This window comes from Centruroides sculpturatus, unplaced genomic scaffold, assembly GCF_000671375.1.
Source record: "Centruroides sculpturatus isolate CEXI.00-Female unplaced genomic scaffold, Cexi_2.0 scaffold1755, whole genome shotgun sequence".
NCBI lineage: Eukaryota > Metazoa > Arthropoda > Arachnida > Scorpiones > Buthidae > Centruroides > Centruroides sculpturatus.
Window position 1 is genome coordinate 70,286 of NW_019386073.1, and position 20,906 is coordinate 91,191.

The following is a 20,906-nucleotide window of genomic DNA, read 5'->3' on the forward strand; positions in this document are numbered from 1 at the left end:
ACACGTGTCGGGCTGTGATTGGAAGGACTCGTAAGAAATCAGATTCCTAAAGAATGGAACGTATCTATGATCTTATAGGGGGGTCGACTGTAATAATAACGACTATAGCATATATATGCTATATTATACATTTTACATGTTGTTAAATAAAAGCTACATCTAAAATAATACATTCTGCAATGCTTATTTGAATTTATATGTTAAAAGGTATTATTAACAAGAAAAAATAAAATGTATTTGCTTTGATCTTTCTTGTTAAAACTTTCCGTTTCTCTTAAAACAATTAAATTTATTTTATTTAGCTTCTTTTTGTTGGTAGCAATGAGTTGGTACACTGGCATACGCACAGAAGCACTTAACTTTTGTTAGGAAGTATGTTGATACTACAAATTTTGCGGCGATTGCTATTTCAATAAATAGCAATTGCTTCACTTCAATTTGGTCAGCGGGTGATAAGAAGTAAAGTTAAATTAAACTATTTTTAAAAACAGCTTATTCAAAATTTTAAAAACATTTAATATTACCGCTAAAAACATGAGATAATTTCGAGAAATATAAGATGGAAAACACTGATATAGGGTATTTAAATAATCACAAATATATGAAATTGCATTACCGTTATGGATGTAGTACATTGTTATTGAAAAACCGTACATTTTTTACTGGGAATTACTGAAATACAGCTTCCATTTTATTAATTCATTTCTTATAACTTTCATTAACATCTTTATTATTATTCAGAGAGTATATTCGTCACATAATTTTATTAATTTCCACATCATTAAATGACATAAAACAGCTTAACATAATTTTACAACTCTTTTACTATTTTCACAATAATATGATATTTGTTACTACAAGAAATAATATTAATATCAAATATTGTAACTGCTCAAGTAACGTTAAATAATAATACAAGATAAACATTCTAACAACGAATTGCATAACTTTTATTTAAAACCCATTCCTACCCTTAAAATTAAGCTTCTTGTCATTGTAGAATGAACAATTATATAAAAAGTTTTCTAAAAATATGCAATAAGAAATGGAGCCACACGGAGTTTTAAATATTGTTGTTAAATAAATTTTTAAATATTTAAAGCATAATTTTGAGGGTAGGAATGGGTTTTTAAAAAAATTGTAAATGCTAATAACGAGTGAAATCTTTATTAAATATGACCCTACTCGAAATAATTTCACTTCTATCTCACAAATCCCTTGACTCTTAACCGTAAATTTTAAAAACATCCATTACCTAATACATAATCCTCTCAGCAAAATTTCAAAATTTCAGCAAAATAAAAAGAAGATATTAAGTTCCAAATGGGGGAACAAACTCATTTTTTACATGCACACACATAGAACCACATTCTCACACACACATACACACAACGGACAACTCGTACGCTGACACTAACATCCATAAATACAGAAAAAATAGTTACTAATCGTTCATGAATATCTCATACTACTAAGATAAAAATTACAAAATAATGTCAATAACAATGAGATTATGATTTTGAATTTAACAATAAATTAATTTTAGCTTCTCTGAAGTAGTATAAATGATAAAAAGAACAATAGGAATAAAGAATAACGCATGAAAAGCGGTTTGTAAAGCAACAAGGATTACAACTTTCGCAATCGTGCTAAGAAAATATACATCAGAATACAATATCAATATGCCTAACCCCGTGGTTAATGATCCTTGAAGTATTGGAAAGCCTATACGATACAAAGAATCTTTTAATCTTTCATTCGGTGTTTTGCATTGTGACATGACATAAGCATACGAAATATGAGCAGGATAATTCACGCTGAATCCCACACACAGAATAAGGCTCATCATTGATATAATATCCAAGTTCACACCCCATAACGACATGTAACCTAAAGTTTCTACTATTAGAGATACCACAGATATTGCAACAATAATTGCCACTAACAAATTTAGTACAAACAATAGAAAAACTGCTGTTGTTATTATAGCACTAATGAAAAACAACTGGTGAATCATTTGTCCAATGATGATCCCTTGTTCAATCAGACCTGATTTAACACAATGCACCAGTATAGAAATTTCGGACTCATCAGCAATTTTCAATAAATCTCTTAATGTATCTCTTTCTGTGTATGAAGAATTTAAATCTTTTCCCATAATAAAAAATCTACTGTATATGATATCAGTTTCGTTGCTGTTAAAGACAACGTCATTAGAGAGTGACTTGGCTGCTCTGATATTGAAAAATACGTCGCGAAGCCCATCGATGAAGTCTTGCTTATTTGACATATTGTACCCTTGTAATGAAAATTTCGCAACGTGACTTTTCTGAAATTCTTTGTAGAATTTTAACCAAGACAAAGTGAATTCTCCGGCAATATTTGGATGTTTCTCGAATTTTGTCAACAGATTTTCTATCGATTTCTGTACCTTTATATCTGAGTAATCCAACGTTTCATTAATAATTATGTGAAAGGGATAAGAGTAACGCATAAAGTATTTTAAATTAATCTTGAAGCTTTCTCTAACTAAAGATCCTTCAGAAAACAACGTTTCATACTTAATTCCTTTATTGATGTAAACTGTGCCCCAAATTCCGAATGATAAATTAATGATATAGATTATAATAATAATTATCCTCACCAGTGGATTCGATAATATTTTTCCTAATGAATCTCTTATAACGGCCATAGTAAATTCTTCTTGTGTAGTATTTTTATTTTCCTTCGGATATTCTTCACTTTGTTCTGAAAAAAAGGTCTCATTATGTATGAAAAATAATGTAAAATAATAAACATTTACTTAAGTTTTGCATACACTGTATATGAAAGTTTAAATAGCTAATTAATTCCAAAATTTCCTTTTATAGATGATTAAGTTAAATGATTTTATAAAAATATTAATAGATAATAAAACCTTGATCTGAGAAAGATATTCAATGTGCTTTCTATTTTAAAATACTATTTCTTATTCACTTGGAAAATAATTAGTTTACATTATTAATGTGTTATTGAATTGATGATATAAGGCAACGCAGCACTTTGGAAATCTGTCAAGTTGGAGTTATGTCTTCGGAGAGGGTTCAATAGAAAACTGTTCCATACTTAGATGTCACACAGATCTATTAGTATACAAGAAATCGTGGCGTTGTCTTCTGTCTGCTGAGATGCAAAACCTTGATTAACTTACTAATGTTACATGGTTTTATCCATCACATTTTGCGTAAAGTAAACTATTATTATAGTTATGTTTCAAAAATCAGCATAACCTTTTATTATTCCTGTCACAGGAAATATCGATCTGAATGGCAGGAAATCAAGAAACAGAACATTATATTTTTTATACAGAAAAACAAGAAAATATTACTCGGAATTATTGTATATATTTTACCACAAAAGTTATTAATATGAAATATGACTGCCTCTTGAAAGATCTTATTGCAAATGTGGGGCAAGTGGCATATAAGGATAAATAACTGAATATCAGCAAACGAGTTGTAATGAGAACAAGAATTCACATTGTATATGAAACTAAAGAATTCTACATCGCAATTAATTCATTAACTGAAGGTTACTAATTTATTTTGGTAGGTTAAAAGCATGTATTAACACAAGAGCAAGATGTTCTTATGCCTTTACGACAAGGGACAAAGAACAGTCAAATTATTGCGAATAGAAAGTTTTTCTTATAGGAATGTAATGGAAAAAATACTACACATTTATTATTTGCAGATTAGTGTGTTATTGTTTCTATTATTGAATTATTCCTTTACTAACATATTACTATATTAAACTTTAAAGTATGCTATTTTGATAAAAGTTTGTGGTATGTCTTATCACTTCATATGTCTGAATTGTTTCTTTTCTATTTTTATTGGTATAGTTATAATTGAAATACAGATTAATATATATAGTAATTATGAAGCTACTGATGTTATTAGTTAGTAAATTATTACATGCTTCATGTAAAATACTGTAAGTGTAAAACATGGTAGTTTATCATATCAACACTTCAAACCTTCACCTAAATTAATTAAAGTTGGGTGCAGGCATTTGGAAAATGATCAATATTTTAAAATATATTCTTAATCTATTTATAAATTTCAGAAAAATCTTTAAAATTGTATATCAAGTTCAATAAATGCATGATAAATGTTATGTTAAGAAAGTGTTATGATAATGGTAAAAAAGGATTTTGCAGCGAAATGTATTCGATCTCTGCTTAAGATTTACATAGAAAGAAATATAAATGAAACTTGTATAAAACAACAAAAACCGTAAAAACTTTAACTAATTAAGAAATGTTTCTGATATAGTGATTATATACTTAAATTAACGTCATACGGTAAATATATAGTGTTTTGTTAAAAACGAATTTCAACTCACCACAGTTAAATTCTCTGGAACGAAGGTTTTTCTTTTCTCTGTAGCCACTCAACGCCAAACATCCTCCAAAGAACGTTATCTGATATAGAAAATTGAAAATTATGCAAGTTGTAGTATAATAACAAAATATTCGAATGAACGGAAATGGAGCCATCATTCCGATGCAATACGAAAGGAAATTTGTAAGTGAAGTCAATGTAATGGAAACTCCTGCTTCACAATATGTTATTTCCATGCGTTTCTCAACTGTATGTTTAAAATCAGTTATTCTCCAACATGCTATTAATACGAAGGCATCATCTATCTCGGTCACTAGAATACAAATAAAATCGTTATTTAATATGCTAGCAATAGTTTTACAATACATTTGAAAAAACAATGATTACTCACCAAGAATTAAAAACGGAATGATGACATTCCAGTACGTGTTTTCTACACCCAAGACTTCCATTAATCCAAATGATGATACAACAGCCAAACCAGCGTTTATTACACTTGCTAAACCAAGAAGAGGTTTGCTCCTCAACCATTTATTGCTCATATTGAAAAATATCGAAAGTATAATTATAAATGCGACCAAACCTCCGACTTTAGGTTTCGTTTTATTAAATTCTTTCTGAAACTCTTCATCTATAGCTAATAGAGAATTTGGAACGACTTTGATATATGTAAAATGATACTTTAGTATTATGTCACAAACATGAGTGGACCATTTATTGAACAATTTCTTTTTAATTTCATTTTTATCATCAGTCAGGTATATTAACGCAATCGCATTTACTTTCTCCACGAAGTTTTCATTATCTTCTGTAACACCTCCTAAATTTATAAAGTAGGCCTTATATCTGAAAGTTAAGTAATCGATATCGACAGGATATTTAAGCTTTATTCTCTTTTGAAGTATAGTATCTATTCCAGCATCTGTTATTATTTCAATAATAGGATTTTGAAAGCATTTTTTGTGCATGTGTGTGCAGAGATCTTGATATTGTATTAATTTCCCATCAGTTTTTAATGATGTGTTTTGTATGATTTCATCGACTAATTTAACTTCTGAAAGAACATTTTTACTAAACATGTTTCCTTCATCTTGTTTTAAAATGTGTATCATCAGACAATTGGGCAAATCAGGACGTCTCAATTGATCAGAAAATTCAGATGAATTATACGAAAAAGTATTTTCTATATATTTCTTATTGCTAAAAACTTTTCCTGTATCCGAAATTATTATGTTATTGAACGTCTTACTGGATTTTAATTCTTTGAGAAATATCGATAGCGTAATAGACAGAATTACAGGTAGAAGTATAAAGTAATATGGATGTTGTGCAACTGTTTTTCCTAACTTTTTAAACACATAACAAATGATTTTTCTTACGCAATCCAGTTTCATTCTTCAGCTTCGACGTGTCTTTGCAAAATAATCTTTCAATGATTATCTGAAAAATCCATAGCAATATTTAATATATTGAATTACATTTAAAAAAAAAACTCATAATGATATTACAATATGGACTAATTTAACATTCCAAACGAATGAAGAACAAGTAATGGTATAAGCCAGTAATGAAAAACTTTTTTCAAAGCGTGCTGCAAAAGAACTTCGTACATTTACAACGGGCAACATACATGTTTTATTACGAAATGTCAGGCTTTTATTTTTCTATGTACTAACATAAATCCCATAACTGCCAGTACAAAAGTACTACTAAAAGTATATGTGCTAACGGTATGCAAACTACTGATGTATATATTATTCTTCTCTTATTACTAGTCAACTCTAGATTTGTTTCTAATTAATGAGTATTCGGCTTTGCGCATCCAAAAATGACCACTAGCAATCAAAATGGCCATAACACTCGTTTCCTTTTAAAGAAACATTTTTAAGATAATGTTGTGATAAATGCAGGGTGTGACAATAAAGTGAAAAAGCAACTGCTTGGTTTGAACACATAGTTTAATCTAAGCTGTATATACTACACATACCAAAAATGAAGGGGGATGAGGTATGAATTACAAGAATGTAGTTATATAAACAAAAGTCTAGACATCATCTGGAATGTCCCTAGGAGAGTGTCATGATATTCTCACCAGCACTTCCCCTCATTCCAGTGAGTGCTTAATATATTATAGACCAAGGTGTAATAATAAATGCAATCTTGATACATGACTTATAAGATCGACTTCATATTTAAAAGTCTTAGTCCATTAGCATGTTTCGGGTAGTGTAAGCCTTTTGTTAAAAGATCGGAAAGCATCTTATCCGTAGAAATAAATGCGATGTCTATTCTTCCTCATTCAAAGCATTAACGCGATGATTCAAATGACGTCTTATATCTATGACATTTAAATGATGTCTTATATCTATGTGCTTACTTCGCGAGTGAAACATTGGATTTCGAGCAAGTAATTGTGCTCCTTGGTCTTGAGAGTTCATCGAAAAGTTCTAGTAGGTGTAGAGCTTTTTTAGCAGCATCTGATAATGTCATATATTAGGCTTCGGTGCTCGATAAGGCAACGTGCGTTGTTTTCTTGATTCCCATGAGATTGGTTCACCAGCGAGCTTAAAAATGTATCCCGAGAGGGAACTGCGATCGTCTGTCGATGCTTCCTAGTCAGAGTCTGAGAATCCTGTAATTGGTTCTCCGGTTGTCTCAAATCTCAGGCCATGATTGGTTGTCCTTCTTAGATATTGAAGGACACGTTTCGCTGCAGTCCAGTGTATTTGGTCATGTTGGTTGTTATACTGACTCAGTTTGCTTACTGCATGTGCAATGTATAGCCTGGTGCAGGTAGAAAAATAAAGATGACAACCAATTAGTTTTCGAAATGGAAATTGCTTCATTTCCTGAACTGATGCGTTTTCAGGCTTGTGAAGTTTGGAGCTTTAATCAAGAATAATTGCGACTGGTTTCGATTCTTCCATCGAGAAACGTTCGAAGATTTCCTCGATATATCTCTTTTGACACATTTGAATTATCGTCTTCCCCTCCTTTTCTCGTTGGAAGAATTCGATGCCCAAGCAATAGTGAAGTTGTGCCAGGTCTTTCATGTCAAATTTGGACATGAGAGTCTTTTTTAGTTTGGCCTTTTCGATTTCGTCATATGAGACAATTATGAGGTCGTCAACATAGATAATGACAAAGGTCAAGTTGTTCTGTTCATTTCGAATATAAATGCAGGGGGTCAAAGTTCAACGCTCTTAAACCCAGTTGTTTAAGTTTATTATCCAGTTTTCACGTTCAATTGGTTGATGAGTAAATGTTCGGCAGCAATGACTAGTACAGTACGAATGGAGTTGATCCTTGCAACTGGTGCAAAAGTTTCTTGGAAGTCTATTCCAGGGCGTTGAGTGTAACCTTTTGCTACTAGTCTCGCCTTTCGTCTTTCAAGAGTGCCATCTGCATTGTATTTGTTGCGAAGGACGATACGGCAACCTACAATGTCTTTGTCAGGAGGACGGTTGGTGATGCGCAATGTGTCGTTTTCGATGATGGAGATAAACTCACTTCTGATTGCTTCCCTCTATTCTTGAGCAAACGAGCTTGAGAGGGCATCCTTGACAGAGATTTCGGTGTTGAATGCCATTTCCTGGATGACAGCGGCAAATTCACTTGTATCGCTCCCTTGTTGGACATTTTCTTGGTTCAGTTCCTCATTCTGTAAATGTGGTCCTTCGGTTTGGCGTTGCGAAATCGAATTTGTCGCCGTCCTGTTAAAACGTTTGTGATGTCTATCTTTTATGTCAGTTTTGATTACGCGTGGGCGACCTGGACTCCTCTTTAGTTCATTATTCCCGGAGATTTTATTTCCATCGTCGTCTTTTTGGATAGTGTGACAGATGATCTTTTCCCCTTGTTCAATGGTTAAGGATGGAAGTTTAGTTAACTCGGTGATTACTTTGTGGCGACGAGTTTTGTTTTCTTGTGATGAAAATTCTCCTAAGATGAATTCCTCAAAGTCATTATTCGAGGTCTTTAGTTCAAGGAACTTAACATCTCGAAGTCGCAACTATCTTTTTCCGAGTTGGCATCCAAATTCGATAGGCTTTGGATTGTTCAGAATATAGAATGAATACGCCTTTTTCAGAGCGAGGATCAAATTTACTGATTGTTGGGTCCTTATTGAGTACAGAAGCGGGACTACCAAAGGTTCCAAGTGAGAAATTTTGCAATCCTTCCCATTTATAATTCCGTAGGCTGTATCATTATCTAACGCTCTAGAAGGACAGTGGTTCAGATTAAAGTTTGCTGTGTGGACGACTTTGACCCAAAAGGAGGCCTTGAGTCCTGACTTAATTAGCATGCATCAAGCCATCTCGACTTATGTTCGATTCTTTCTTTTAGCCATTCCATTTTGTTATGGAGTATAAGGGGACAGTTAAGCGTCGCTTTATCCCACAGTGAAGATCTTAGTGACGTTTTTTCCCAACTCCGTCTCGTTAAGTTGGTTTCCGTGTGTATCATGATTCCATATAGTGATCCAGGTTCGATGGAAAGCACACCTGCACACTCAAATTAATAATATTTACAGTTTATTTACAGATTCGATATGTAGAAGGTGCAAGTTCGAAAACATAATATATATATACAGGGTAACAATGCGTGGTGACTCATGTACTAGCTTGGTTTCTGGAAACTTTAAACTTTGAAGAGGCCTCAGCCAGCTCGCGGAGTTGGCTCAACTGCACGGTCAGCCCAGTCTCTGCACTAACCTGTCCCTTAGATGTTTATCAGAGAAGAACACTCTCTCTACGCTCAGCGGGTATCCTAAGTGCCTAAGACTACCGTGTACCAGTCTCTTACCCTTCTCTCCTCCTCTCTTGTTCGCCCTGCAATTTAAGAGTATTTTGGGCAGGGAATTCCGACCAATCACGACCCCTTCTTGCCCGAACAGCTTACACTCAGGCGTCATCCGACGAGAGTTAAGCTTACATAAACGTCCGCCACTTGTTTACATTCAGTTGTTTACATTCAGTATGGTAAACAATGGTCTAACATCTGATTACAGGTGGGTCCAATTGACAAAGCCGGCGCTTTCTTTGTTTTCCCTTGTTTACAAGTCAATACCTTACAAGTGGTATTACCCGACTGCACGTGGGTCCAATTGAGAAGGTCGCGCCTCTTCTGTTCCCACTCTGCTAAAAGGTTAATACTTTACACCCACATTCTTTCAAATATTCGTCAAACTCTTTGTTACAATATTCGGTTCCGTTGTCAGATTGAAGGCATTTGATTTTCATCCTGAACTGTGTCACTAGAAGGTTCTTTACTTGTTTAAAGACGTTCGGTATATTGCTATTGTTGTTGAGAAAACGTACTCCACACTATCGAGATCGGGCGTCTATGAAGACAGCAAAATATCTAGCGCCTGACATAGATTGAATTCGAGTCGGACTGCATATATCAGTGTATACGATATATTGGAAGTGTATGGAAAGTTCGTTGGTTGTCTACTCAAGTAAATGGATTTTGCATCATTTTTGCTCTGAGGCATGACTCACACAGGGATAAGCGATCACCAGATGGGATTCAAATTTCAAGACGTAAGAATATCATCTTTACGCTCTTTTGATTAAGATGACCTAGGCGTTCATGTCAATCTATTAGGATGGACTTAGATTGAGCGATGGCAGCAACTGGATTTTATTTACGAATATAGTAGAGTTCCTTCACTCGATCAGCTATAGCAACAACGTTGTCGTTTTGGTCCATGACAAATGCAACTTGTTTGCGTAATAAAACTTTATAGCCTTTATCACAAATTTTACCGACATGAGATATGTTCGAACGTCTAGAACCAGAAGAGTGTCAGATAAGGTGAATACTCGTCCTGCTGATTCATCGTCAAGTGCTAGTTGCACTGAACCAATTCCTTCGATTGTTGCAGTGTTTTCTTCTCTGGCTAGGTTCAAGGTTCGTCCGTCGGGCTTGATTTCTCTGAAATCATCTCTATTAGCACACATGTGGGAAGATGTACCACTATCGAGACACCATTTATCCCTTTTGGTTGATCTTGAATCAGTTGTCTCGCCATAAAAGCATTCTTCAACGGCTTTACCGGTACGCTTTGGGTTTGTAGCAGCAGTCAGAAGATTGTGATTTCGACGACCGAAGTATTCGCATTTCGATCCACCTAGATTTGTTTTCTTAAATTTTAATGTAGTTTTGCCATTTGGATTTTTATGACCATCTTTATTTTTGAAGTTCTTGTTCTTTTCAGCATATATGGCATTGGGCACTGCATTTGTTTTTTTGCCTTTTCGAGATTCGCGCTCTTCGAACATCTTCACTTTAATTAAGGACATCTGGATTTGGCAGATTGTCGCGTGATCTAATTGCACAACGAAAGTTTTCGTAGGATGTCGGAAGGCTATATAATAACATTATAGCGAGAAGGTCGTCGATGATGTTAACATTTAAATCTTGAAGCTTATCGACAGCATCAAATAATTTGTTAACGTGGTCTCTGGCGTCATCAGGCTAAACAATTTTATGCAGTATGAACTGTTTGAGGAGTGTGGCCTTGTGCATGGGACCTTTAAGTTTGTAAATGGATTTCAATTTGTTCTAAATTTCTAAAGCAGTCTTATATCCCTTGACTTGTTTTAGTTTGCTGGAACTGATTGTGAGAATTAAATCAGCTTGGACCTTGGAATCGTCTTCATCCTATGTGGCTGCTCTTACCTCATCATCGATGGGTCGCAAGTAAGTCCCATACACGTATATCCACGTTCCATTTTTATTTTTAACTAAGATAGCTTTTGCTTGGATTTTCCAGGTATCGTAGTTATCCTTCTTTAATGTTCAATTTTTATCGTGGTCGTCATTATTAAATATAGTTGTTAATGATCGAATGATAAGAACCAAGACTATTATAATCGAAAAATCGTCTTATCATTTCAATGTCTACGTATCGGTAAGTTCCCACCAAAATCTGTTGCCGCGTTTTTTGTTCGCTAACTTGACCAGAAGTTTATTTTCGATATTTGACGTGGAATTTTATAAAAAAGGATTCATACTTTTGTTCTTTGTTGGTTCTCTGAGTTTCATAGCGATTGAATTTATGGAGCATGAGAAATTGTCCAAAAAAGAATCAGTACAGTACATGCTTAACTTTTCTCAATTAAACTTTTCTTGGGAATTTTCGTTTTATTCCTTTTCATAGGGCTCCTCCTGGGCCCATAACCTATTGTGATAAATACAGGGTGTGGCAGTGGAGTAAAGTGTAAAAGCAACTGCTTGGTTTGAACACAGAGTTTAATCTATGCTGTATATGGTACACATACCAAAAAAAAACGAAGGGGATAAAGTATGAATTACAAGAAGGTAGTTATATAAACAAAAGTGTAGATATCATCTAAAATGTCTCTAGGAGAGTGTTATGATACTCTCACCAACAGATTAATTAATGTATTTTTAATACTTGTATAGCCTGTTTTTAATAATTAATATATTCTGTAATATAAATAAATAAACTGCGTTTATTTAATTTACAAAAATAAAAATCAAATTGATTAAAAATTAAAATAAAAACGTTCATACTTCTGCAATTATTTTAGAGCAGTCATGAGATATTCGAGATATTTATTTACTCCTTCTATTCACATTTTTAATAAAAATTATCAATTAATTTAAATAGAAAAAATATAATAAAAAGAACAATCAGTTACGTATAGAATCGTGTGTGCAGTTGGGTAACCATTATCATCAAAGCGAAAGTTTGGTTTGGAAATAAAAATATTTATTCAAGAAAGAGATAGTAAAGGTATTTAAAAAAGCTGACTAAAAATATAATTTATGTAAAAAAAACCCAAATTGTTTAACAGCAAGAAAGATGAAATCTTAAAATAACTCATACATTTAACTAAGGCTTACTTTGAACTATAATATAAACTATGATTCTTAATAGTAATTACTGTCATATTAGTGAAATATAAAAATTAATCGGATATATCTCAAAGAAAAATAAATAAATTATCACAAACAAAAAAAAGTATATTACACAAACCATTTTTTACAAAGTTTAAAATAAGAAAAACTTACATTTCGCTTGTAGACGGAATATAATACATTTATATACTATTTCAATATATATTTACCGAAATGATCAAGATTAAATTTAGAGAGATATTCACTTATAAACAGATCAAAAGTCATTTAAAGATAATCACGATTAATCTTCTTCTATTATGTAAACTAATGATGTTAAATTTTTTCTATAGATGAATTCAATAAATCAATAAAGTAAAAAATAATGTAATTGTACAGTTATAAAAAAAAATTAAAAATAAATTAATGGATTACATTTATTAATTTATTTTTGTCATAAAACTTTATACCGATAAAGACGAATAAACATTAAAATAACGTAAATATTCAAGGAAATTTGCTTAAACTTAAACTGACATCTAAATCTAAACATGAAGATAAGATAAATGTAATATAGCATTTTCAGAATAACTTATTCCAAGGTTTTATTTTATTATAGTATTGATAATTTCATTGAAAAACTCCACCACGAGTTGCTTTCGTTTCATTTCATTATTGTTGATTGGTTTGTATGGTGTGTTCAGCACATATAGGCTATTTGCTCCGAGAGAACGAGGTGTCCGATGAGCCGGCCTTATAGATGGATAGATGGAATGGCCATACGCGCGCGATGGAAATAATGCCTTCTGGTAGGACTTTTATGGAAAACTGACCTCTATTCAGGCATCAAATGACGTAGAAACAACCCTGAAAACGCCACGCAGCCAGTCTGTCCGAGCGCCAACGAGCGCGGCGAGAGGCCATGACTGCACTCCCACTGTTCAGGGTTAAGTGCACCCCAAGTGCAGAAACGAAGACCGCTGGGCCACTGGTGGGCCGCCATGAGTTGCTTAGTTTTTCCAACAATATTTAAATATGCGTGTGTGGTGTCATCTGTTATTATATTTTATTACTTAAAATTTTATATATTTTTAATTTGTATAAAATTCGCAAAAATCTAAATTTTGAAGGTAGGAATAGATTTTATAAAAATTTTTAAATGCTAATATAGATTAAATTCGATATTAATTACTTAATTAACCGTATGGATCAGCATATATACATCGTTATCTATGATATGTGCAAATTTCAGGAATTATTTTTGCCGCGAATATATTATATGACAATTTATTAATTAGGTAATTAAACGTGCTATTGTTTTTATGGGAGTTTTTTAATCAAATTAATTAAATCGTTCTAAACTTCTCTTTCACCGATTTGACTTCGGTAAAATTTTTTAAAACGCTGCTGGATGTTTTTTATGACACCAGTAGATACTTTTTGTTTTTTGTTCAGTAGAATTTTTTCTCCATACATTTTTTGGTCCCCTCGTAATTTAATAGCATTAAAATCGACAATATTGTGTTAGATTTAAACAGATGCGGTAAGTTAGCTCCCCTCCTGATTTAGACCAATATTCTGCCGAAGCATACATGAGAACTACCCGGGAAAGCGAACTCCAGCTGTATTCAAGGTCAACCAGTTTGTAAACAATGTAGACTGCACTTTGAAACTTCACTCCTGGTTAAACGAAAGAATAACAATCCTTACAGCTATATTTCTCAAATAAAAGAATTTATTTTAAATTATTTTTACTTTTTTATATACTTTTTTTATAAAAACACTTTTTAGAGGGGATTTTATTTCGCGGAAATTATTTTCCGGAAATTTTTTTGGATGCTAGATTCGCGTTCAAGCGGAAATAATTATTTCATTCAAAAATAAATTTTTTTGTGGATTTCATAGTTGCATTTGAATCGGAACTTGGGTAGCAAAGGAGTTAAGTCTGACCCAACTCGAGATCCAACACGTGACTCTCTTTATCTCCCCACCCTCTTAACATTTAATCACAAAAATAACACAGAATTAATCCCTCTAAAACGCAAACATTCCTTAAAAATTTCAGATTTTTCTGTGGAGGAGCACAAGAATTATTAATTAATGTATAAAAGGTGAACAAAATTGTACACCCTACACACATACATTTATGTCCATACTTACAGAAAAAATACCGGAATATTTTTGTATCTCTCGATGTTTCAAGGGCTATTGAGTATAAAAATGTAAAATTGTTAAAGAGAGTGCATATTTTGATCTTTCTCCATACTTACCATTTGTTATTTTCGTATATAAGAGGACTTAGAAGGTAAAAGACAACAATGTATTCATTATTTCAAAACGTTTAGAATAATTTAACTTTAGTGCAAAATGCCAACTTTTGATTGACAGTAACTAGGTGAATTAAAATTGTTATGAAAAAATTAAATAAAGATATCATTGTCTGGTCTTTTAGCTATATTTTCGTATAAAAAGTTATTTCTAAATAAAGATTAGAGTCATAGCTTTTGCTTAAATGATTTCAAAAAAAGTATAGAATATATTATTCTAATAATTGGTTGCATTCTCCTTGTAAATTACATATTTAATTCTTTTCGACATACTATCAATAAGCGATTGAGAGTTAAATTCGCGAGGAAATTTCATGATATGCTTTCTATCTTTCAAGTTGAACTTTGCTTAATTCTCCCACATTTGTTGATGATTAATGAATGTCCCTTTTTAAAACAGGATATTCTTCGGCATTTGGAAACTTCACAGAAATTATGTTTTCAATTTGATTTGACTAAACGTTTTCTTTATACCAGACCAACATATTTGCTTGTGGCAGCATTCTTTTTTACCATTCAATTCAATACATCTAACAGCGTGTTTCACCATACATCGAACATTTTGTTATCATATCAATTTATTTGACGAGTTTTTATTGCGATTTATGGGAGATTGTCCAGTTTTAAGTTCTTCCTTAATGTCAGGCCCAGATTGCTACATATGATGATTATTGGGAATTCAAAAAATTGGCTTTGTCATGATATCGGCCATGAAAAGTTGTGTATGTTTTCAAAAACTTATGTTCAACGGTGGTGAGGTTCGATCACAGGCAAAACACTTTCTGACTTACATAGAACTCAGATCAATTAATTCATCACGGAAAATTCAGAAAGAAGTGAAAATTTTTAAATATTAGTCTAAAAATAACTAAATTGTTCAGATAATGTTTGAATTACACAGCAAATTAATAAGGCAAAAATTTTATTATTTTAACTCGATCATCAATTTTTTTATGCATCATCAATTTTTCGCATGATTACTGATTTACTTTGATAGATGAAGACAGAGAGATTTACTATTGTGTTGGTTTTTAAACGTGAAAATTTGCTCTTGTGTTGGTTTTTAAACGTGATAAATAAATTTTTCAAGAAGTCTTTCTCATAATAAGATAATTATAAATAAAAGCAGAGTGAATAACAGAACAAATTAATATATTACATCTATTTGGTGCTGAAGTTTATTAGAAAAAAATTATTTATAAGAGGGTGAGTAATAAATTTATTTGGCAAATACACAACTTCAGACATTAAAATTAATGTTATACCCACACATAGCAAAAGCTTTCAAATTTTCTCGTATAATTTTTTAAATATTACTATCAAGCGTGCATTTCTGTTTGGAAAATATTTCTTGATATCACGTCATACGAAATGTATATATCCAAAATATTTTGAATACTTTTAGAAAAAAATTAATCATATCTAAATATGTGGGTACAGTTTAATCACTACTTTATAAAAAATAAAATTTGACTAAACATAATTAGCATGTCTTTTCATGCTTTTCAATATAGTTATTGTTTATTCGCAGAAATATTAAAAGAAGACATTAATGTCAACACCAATGAAATAATCATTTCTATTTTAGAAAGCATTTTATTTTTTCACATATAGCATAAATGATAGAAAATACTACAGGAATAAAGAACAATGCATGAAAAGCCGTTTCCATAGCTACAACGATTACAATTTTCGCGAAGGTCAAAATAAAATATACATCAGAATATAAAATCAATATTCCTAATACAGTTGTCAATGATCCTTGAAGTATTGGAAAGCCTATACGATACAAAGAATCTTTTAATCTTTCGTTCGCTGTTTTGCATTGTGACATGACATAAGCATACGAAATATGAGCAGGATAATTTACGCTGAATCCCACACACAGAATAAGGCTCATCATTGATATAATATCCAGGTTAACGCCCCATAAGGATATGTAACCTAGCGTTTCTACCATTGCAGATACCACAGATATTGCAACAATAATTGCCACTAACAAATTTGGGACAAACAATAGAAAAACTGCTGTTATTATTATAGCACTAATCCAAAATAATTGTTCTATCATTTGTCCAATAATGATCCCTTGTTCAATGTAACCTGACTTAATGCAATGCACCAGCACGGAAATTTCGGACTCGTCAGCAATTTTCAATAAATCTCTTAATGTATCTCTTTCTGTGTATGAAGAATTTAAATCTTTTCCCATAATAAAAAATCTACTGTATATGATATCCGTTTTGTTGCTGTTAAAGACAACGTCATTAGATAATGATTTGGCTGCTCTGATGTTGAAGAATACATTGCAAAGTCCGTCGATAAAGTCTTGTTTGTTTGTCATATTGTAACCTTGTAATGAAAATTTTGCTACCGGACTTTTCTGAAATTCTTGGTAGAATTTTAACCAAGATATAGTGAATTCTTCTCCTGCAATATTTGGATATTTTTCGAAATTATTTAACAAATTTTTTATCGATTTTTGTACCTTTATATCTGAATAATCCAACGTTTCATTAATAATTATGTGAAAGGGACATGAGTAATGTGTGAAGTATTTGAAAAAAATTCTAATACTTTCTGTAAGTACAGAATTTTCTGCAAATAAGTTTTCGTATTTAATGCCATGCACAATATAAAATATACTCCAAATTCCAAATAATAAATTAGTGATATAAATTATAATAACAACTATTTTTACGAACGGATTCGACAGTATTTTTCCTAATGAGTTTTTGAAAAATGGCATAGGAAATGCTTGTATTGTAGTATTATTCTCATTAGGGTATACTTCAATTTGCTCTGGAAAGAAAAACATAAATCAGATATACTGAAAGTAATACAAATTATGAATGATGTTAAGTAAATTTAATAGATAATGAATTACATGATATCAGGTATGAAATTATGTATTACGTTAAATTAAAGAATTTTAATAAATGTGGATTATACAGACCAATTCTGAAGAAATTCTAAAATGCAGCACAAAATTTGATGTCATTTAAATCAAACAAAAATTGATTTTTCAGAAATGTTTGTATCAAAGCAATGTAATCGTGTTTTTTTTTCTGTAGCCAAATAAGGATACGAAATAGTTTCCTTCTACTTGATTATGATTTATTATAACATCATTTTCTGCTATTAAATATTATTACAACAGAAATGAAAACTGGTTACTGTACTTCGTATATGTTCACACTTTAAAGGATATTAAGTATCTTAGGATTAAATACAAATGAATGTCTTTTCCTGTTATATATAACAGAAAAAATTACAATGGATGGAATGATCAAAAGCAATGGATCAAAAAATTCGTCCCTCCAGTTTTTATATCGGACTCAGGATCTTGAAACGTCGAAAAATGCAAAAGAATTCGGTTTCCGCCCTGTATGTATGGATATTATTGTGTGGAGAAGCACGATTTTGTTTACAATATTTGATGCTTAATAACTCCTATGCTTTTTGTTGAAAACATTTGAAATTTTGCAGAAAGTTTTGTTAATTAAGGAAATTGATGCTGATCAATTTTGGTGATTAAAGGACTAGGGGTGAAAAGATAAAAGGATCATGTGTGTCTCCATTAAGGTCAGAATTAATGACGATTTTATTTGTTATTAGCATTTATGTTTTATAATAAAATCCACCCCTACCGTCAAAGTTAACTTTTTTTCAATTTATAATATTTAAGAATTTTCATAAAATATGATAAAAGACAGTTTCACCAAAGTGATAAATTTTGTCAGAAAAGTAAACAACTCGTTGCTGTACTTTTTTAAATTGTACAACAGTTCTGTTTATTGTAGAAGTCAGGCTGTATGAGTTTTTCTTACTTTTTACTTTTTACGTTATTTGGGTAGTAAGTTCAGGACATCTTCCCGTGATTTTATTGTGTTTTAGCATAACATTGCTGTATATTTATTCATTTTTACAAAGTGGGACGCAGAGAACAGATCATATGTAAGAAATGAACCAGGTCTTTGTTCTTTTGTTTTTCTCTTACCTTTTGAAAATCGCGGGTGGAATTTTGTCAATAAACCCAATGTCTACGGACCTTCTGTAACCGTTTATTGTATTTGTGTATATTGTAATTGGCAGATCCAGAAGTACTTAAAGGAATGGTGACTCAAATGTTGGAAATATTTGAATAATTGTGAGAACCATTTATTAACATGTGCAATATGAATGTATTGCAGATGGTCTAATATACTATATTTGCCATAATAATTGTTTTTAAAAAACAATGTTTTGCAGTTCGAAAATATAAATTTGAATTCTCTATGTGTCCGTGGGAAGAGCATAGGCAACACTAGTCAGTTCATTAATTCGTCTGTCTAAACTGCGAAGTATAGTATAGTTTGTATTGCAAGCCCGAAGGATGGTTAATTGTTCGAATATTATAAAACAATCTATTTTTATTGTATCAATTATTAATTTCAAATGACCCACCAGGCGTAATCTAATGATGATAAACTGGCGTAATATGTCTGAAACACTTAGCTCCAAAAAATTAATGAGGCTCATAATATAAACTGGACCCACGACTTCCTTCTAACAAGATTACAACTAATGCATGCTGTCAAGTATGAAATTATTAGATTTTGTTTTGACAGAAATGAGATTAAAGCATTTTATGAATATTATCCAGTATGAATTGTGATTACTTTTTCAGTTTGGAACAGTAATTTAATCTATGCAATAATAATTTTTATGTTTACTCATTAATTTCTTGCAGTTTCCAAATAATTAATAAATTATTAAAGTTTTATCAGTACTTTTCATTCAAATAAAATTCTTTTATAAGAATACACTATACTCTGAATTATTTGCTATAATATTGTATAGTACATATATATCAATTATATTTGATTTTATCTCAGTTAAATCATTCTTAAATTTTTAATATTTCTCTAAATTTATTGCGTTCCTTTAGGAGAAGCAACATTTTTAAAGGACATACGCAAAGTATTATTCTGCTGAACGTCTTATACACAACTCTACTTCAGAACATGTCGATTCAAAATTAAATAGCGAAAATCACTTCTGGTAAGTTTCCAGCAATTACAACTGTCGAGAAAAGTTACAAGCGCATAAATTTTAGTTACAAGTTAAAATAAAATACTGGTATACCAAATATATTATGTGTTCGGGACTGTTTATGCACACGCACGTATCTATCGCAAACTGAAAATACGCAGATGTCAACAGCTAGTACGAGCATTATTTAATATTATTTTATTATAAACTTAATAAAATAGAATCAACGATTTTTATATAAACGAAAATTTAGGGAGATCGACCTAAATCGACTGCTCAGAACAAGAGAACAATAGAAATTGTTCATATTTATTTACATTATATTATACTATTAATAAAATATAAAAAAATAGTCACATCAAAATAGAAAAACAGATTTCGTGTGTGGTAACAAAATTGCTGTCTTCTGGCTTTAGGCTAATTTATTTACGTAGAAGAATATTGCCTTTCTATGTCAGAAATAATGTTAATCATTCTACTTTTAAGAATTAGCAATAGCAATTGTAAATATCCAATAATATAAAAATATCATTTTTTATATAAATTATTACGGAATAATTATTTTTATATCAAAATATATTAATTTCGTATTACACATATTCTTAATGAATTTGGATATTTTCCAAAGTTCTGCAAATTTCCTTTAGCTCAAGTTAATAAGCGTTAGAAAAAATATTAAAAATTTTAAGGTCATTCAATTCAGTCAAATAATTTTAATGATTTTTTAGCGTGAGAATAATTTTAATAATGATTTCTGCTTAGAATGCTTGTTTTTCCCGTTTGTATTAAATTATAAATAATTCACAAAACGAGTTTCGTAAATCACTTAAGAACATTTAAATCTGCACATATGGCGCCATGTGGTATGATAATTTATTATTAAAATTTTTAATTTTTTAAATTATTACAAAGTGTCAAAAAGCATAATTTTGAAGGTAGAGATGGGTTTTATAAAAAATTGTAAATACTAATAATGAGTAAAATCGTCAATAAATTTGATCCCAAAGTACAGTACGTACCCTACGACTTAATTAATTAAAGACTATTTCTTTATTTTAAACCTTTGAAGCCGCTGTCTAACTATTATAGCGAATATCGATGTTTTCAAACTGTATTCGTTGGATACTTTCGTAGCGAAATAAGATCTGAATCGGTGAATAAATTAAACAGTTCAATTTTAGTTTCATCAAGCATCTTCTTGTTTAATAGTGTTTTACAATTGTTGATCCTATAAATTAAAATACAAAATTATATCAAGACATAATTTAAACTAAGGAGTCCTTGACAC

The 20,906-nt window shown here is 31.2% G+C and overlaps 2 protein-coding genes across 2 annotated transcripts; both read right to left on the reverse strand.

Moving 5' to 3' along the window:
* Window positions 1-459: 459 nt before the first annotated feature.
* LOC111613429 (patched domain-containing protein 3-like) lies at window positions 460-12,465 on the reverse strand. Its single transcript, XM_023354790.1, has 4 exons — window positions 12,432-12,465; window positions 4,777-5,825; window positions 4,387-4,698; window positions 460-2,748 (listed from the first exon to the last, which is right to left on the reverse strand). Exons 2-4 carry the CDS (start codon window positions 5,777-5,779, stop codon window positions 1,526-1,528), a joined length of 2,538 nt encoding a protein of 845 aa, XP_023210558.1. The 5' UTR covers window positions 5,780-5,825; window positions 12,432-12,465; the 3' UTR covers window positions 460-1,525.
* Window positions 12,466-16,163: 3,698 nt separating this feature from the next.
* On the reverse strand, window positions 16,164-20,093 carry LOC111613432 (patched domain-containing protein 3-like). The gene is made up of 2 exons (XM_023354791.1): window positions 19,976-20,093; window positions 16,164-17,386 (listed from the first exon to the last, which is right to left on the reverse strand). The coding sequence occupies exon 2, from the start codon at window positions 17,331-17,333 to the stop codon at window positions 16,164-16,166; it is 1,170 nt and encodes a 389-aa protein (XP_023210559.1). The 5' UTR covers window positions 17,334-17,386; window positions 19,976-20,093.
* Between the last annotated feature and the right edge of the window lie 813 nt (window positions 20,094-20,906).

What these genes read in the sequence shown, in the direction of transcription:
- LOC111613429 (XM_023354790.1), bottom strand. Translation starts at nt 5,779, where the DNA reads ATGAAACTGGATTGCGTAAGAAAAATCATTTGTTATGTGTTTAAAAAG. An exon ending in CATTCCGTTTTTAATTCTTG is followed by an intron (nt 4,699 to 4,776) that starts GTGAGTAATCAT and finishes TTTGTATTCTAG; the next exon opens with TGACCGAGATAGATGATGCC. An exon ending in TTCCAGAGAATTTAACTGTG is followed by an intron (nt 2,749 to 4,386) that starts GTGAGTTGAAAT and finishes CCTTTTTTTCAG; the next exon opens with AACAAAGTGAAGAATATCCG.
- LOC111613432 (XM_023354791.1), bottom strand. Translation starts at nt 17,333, where the DNA reads ATGCCATTTTTCAAAAACTCATTAGGAAAAATACTGTCGAATCCGTTC.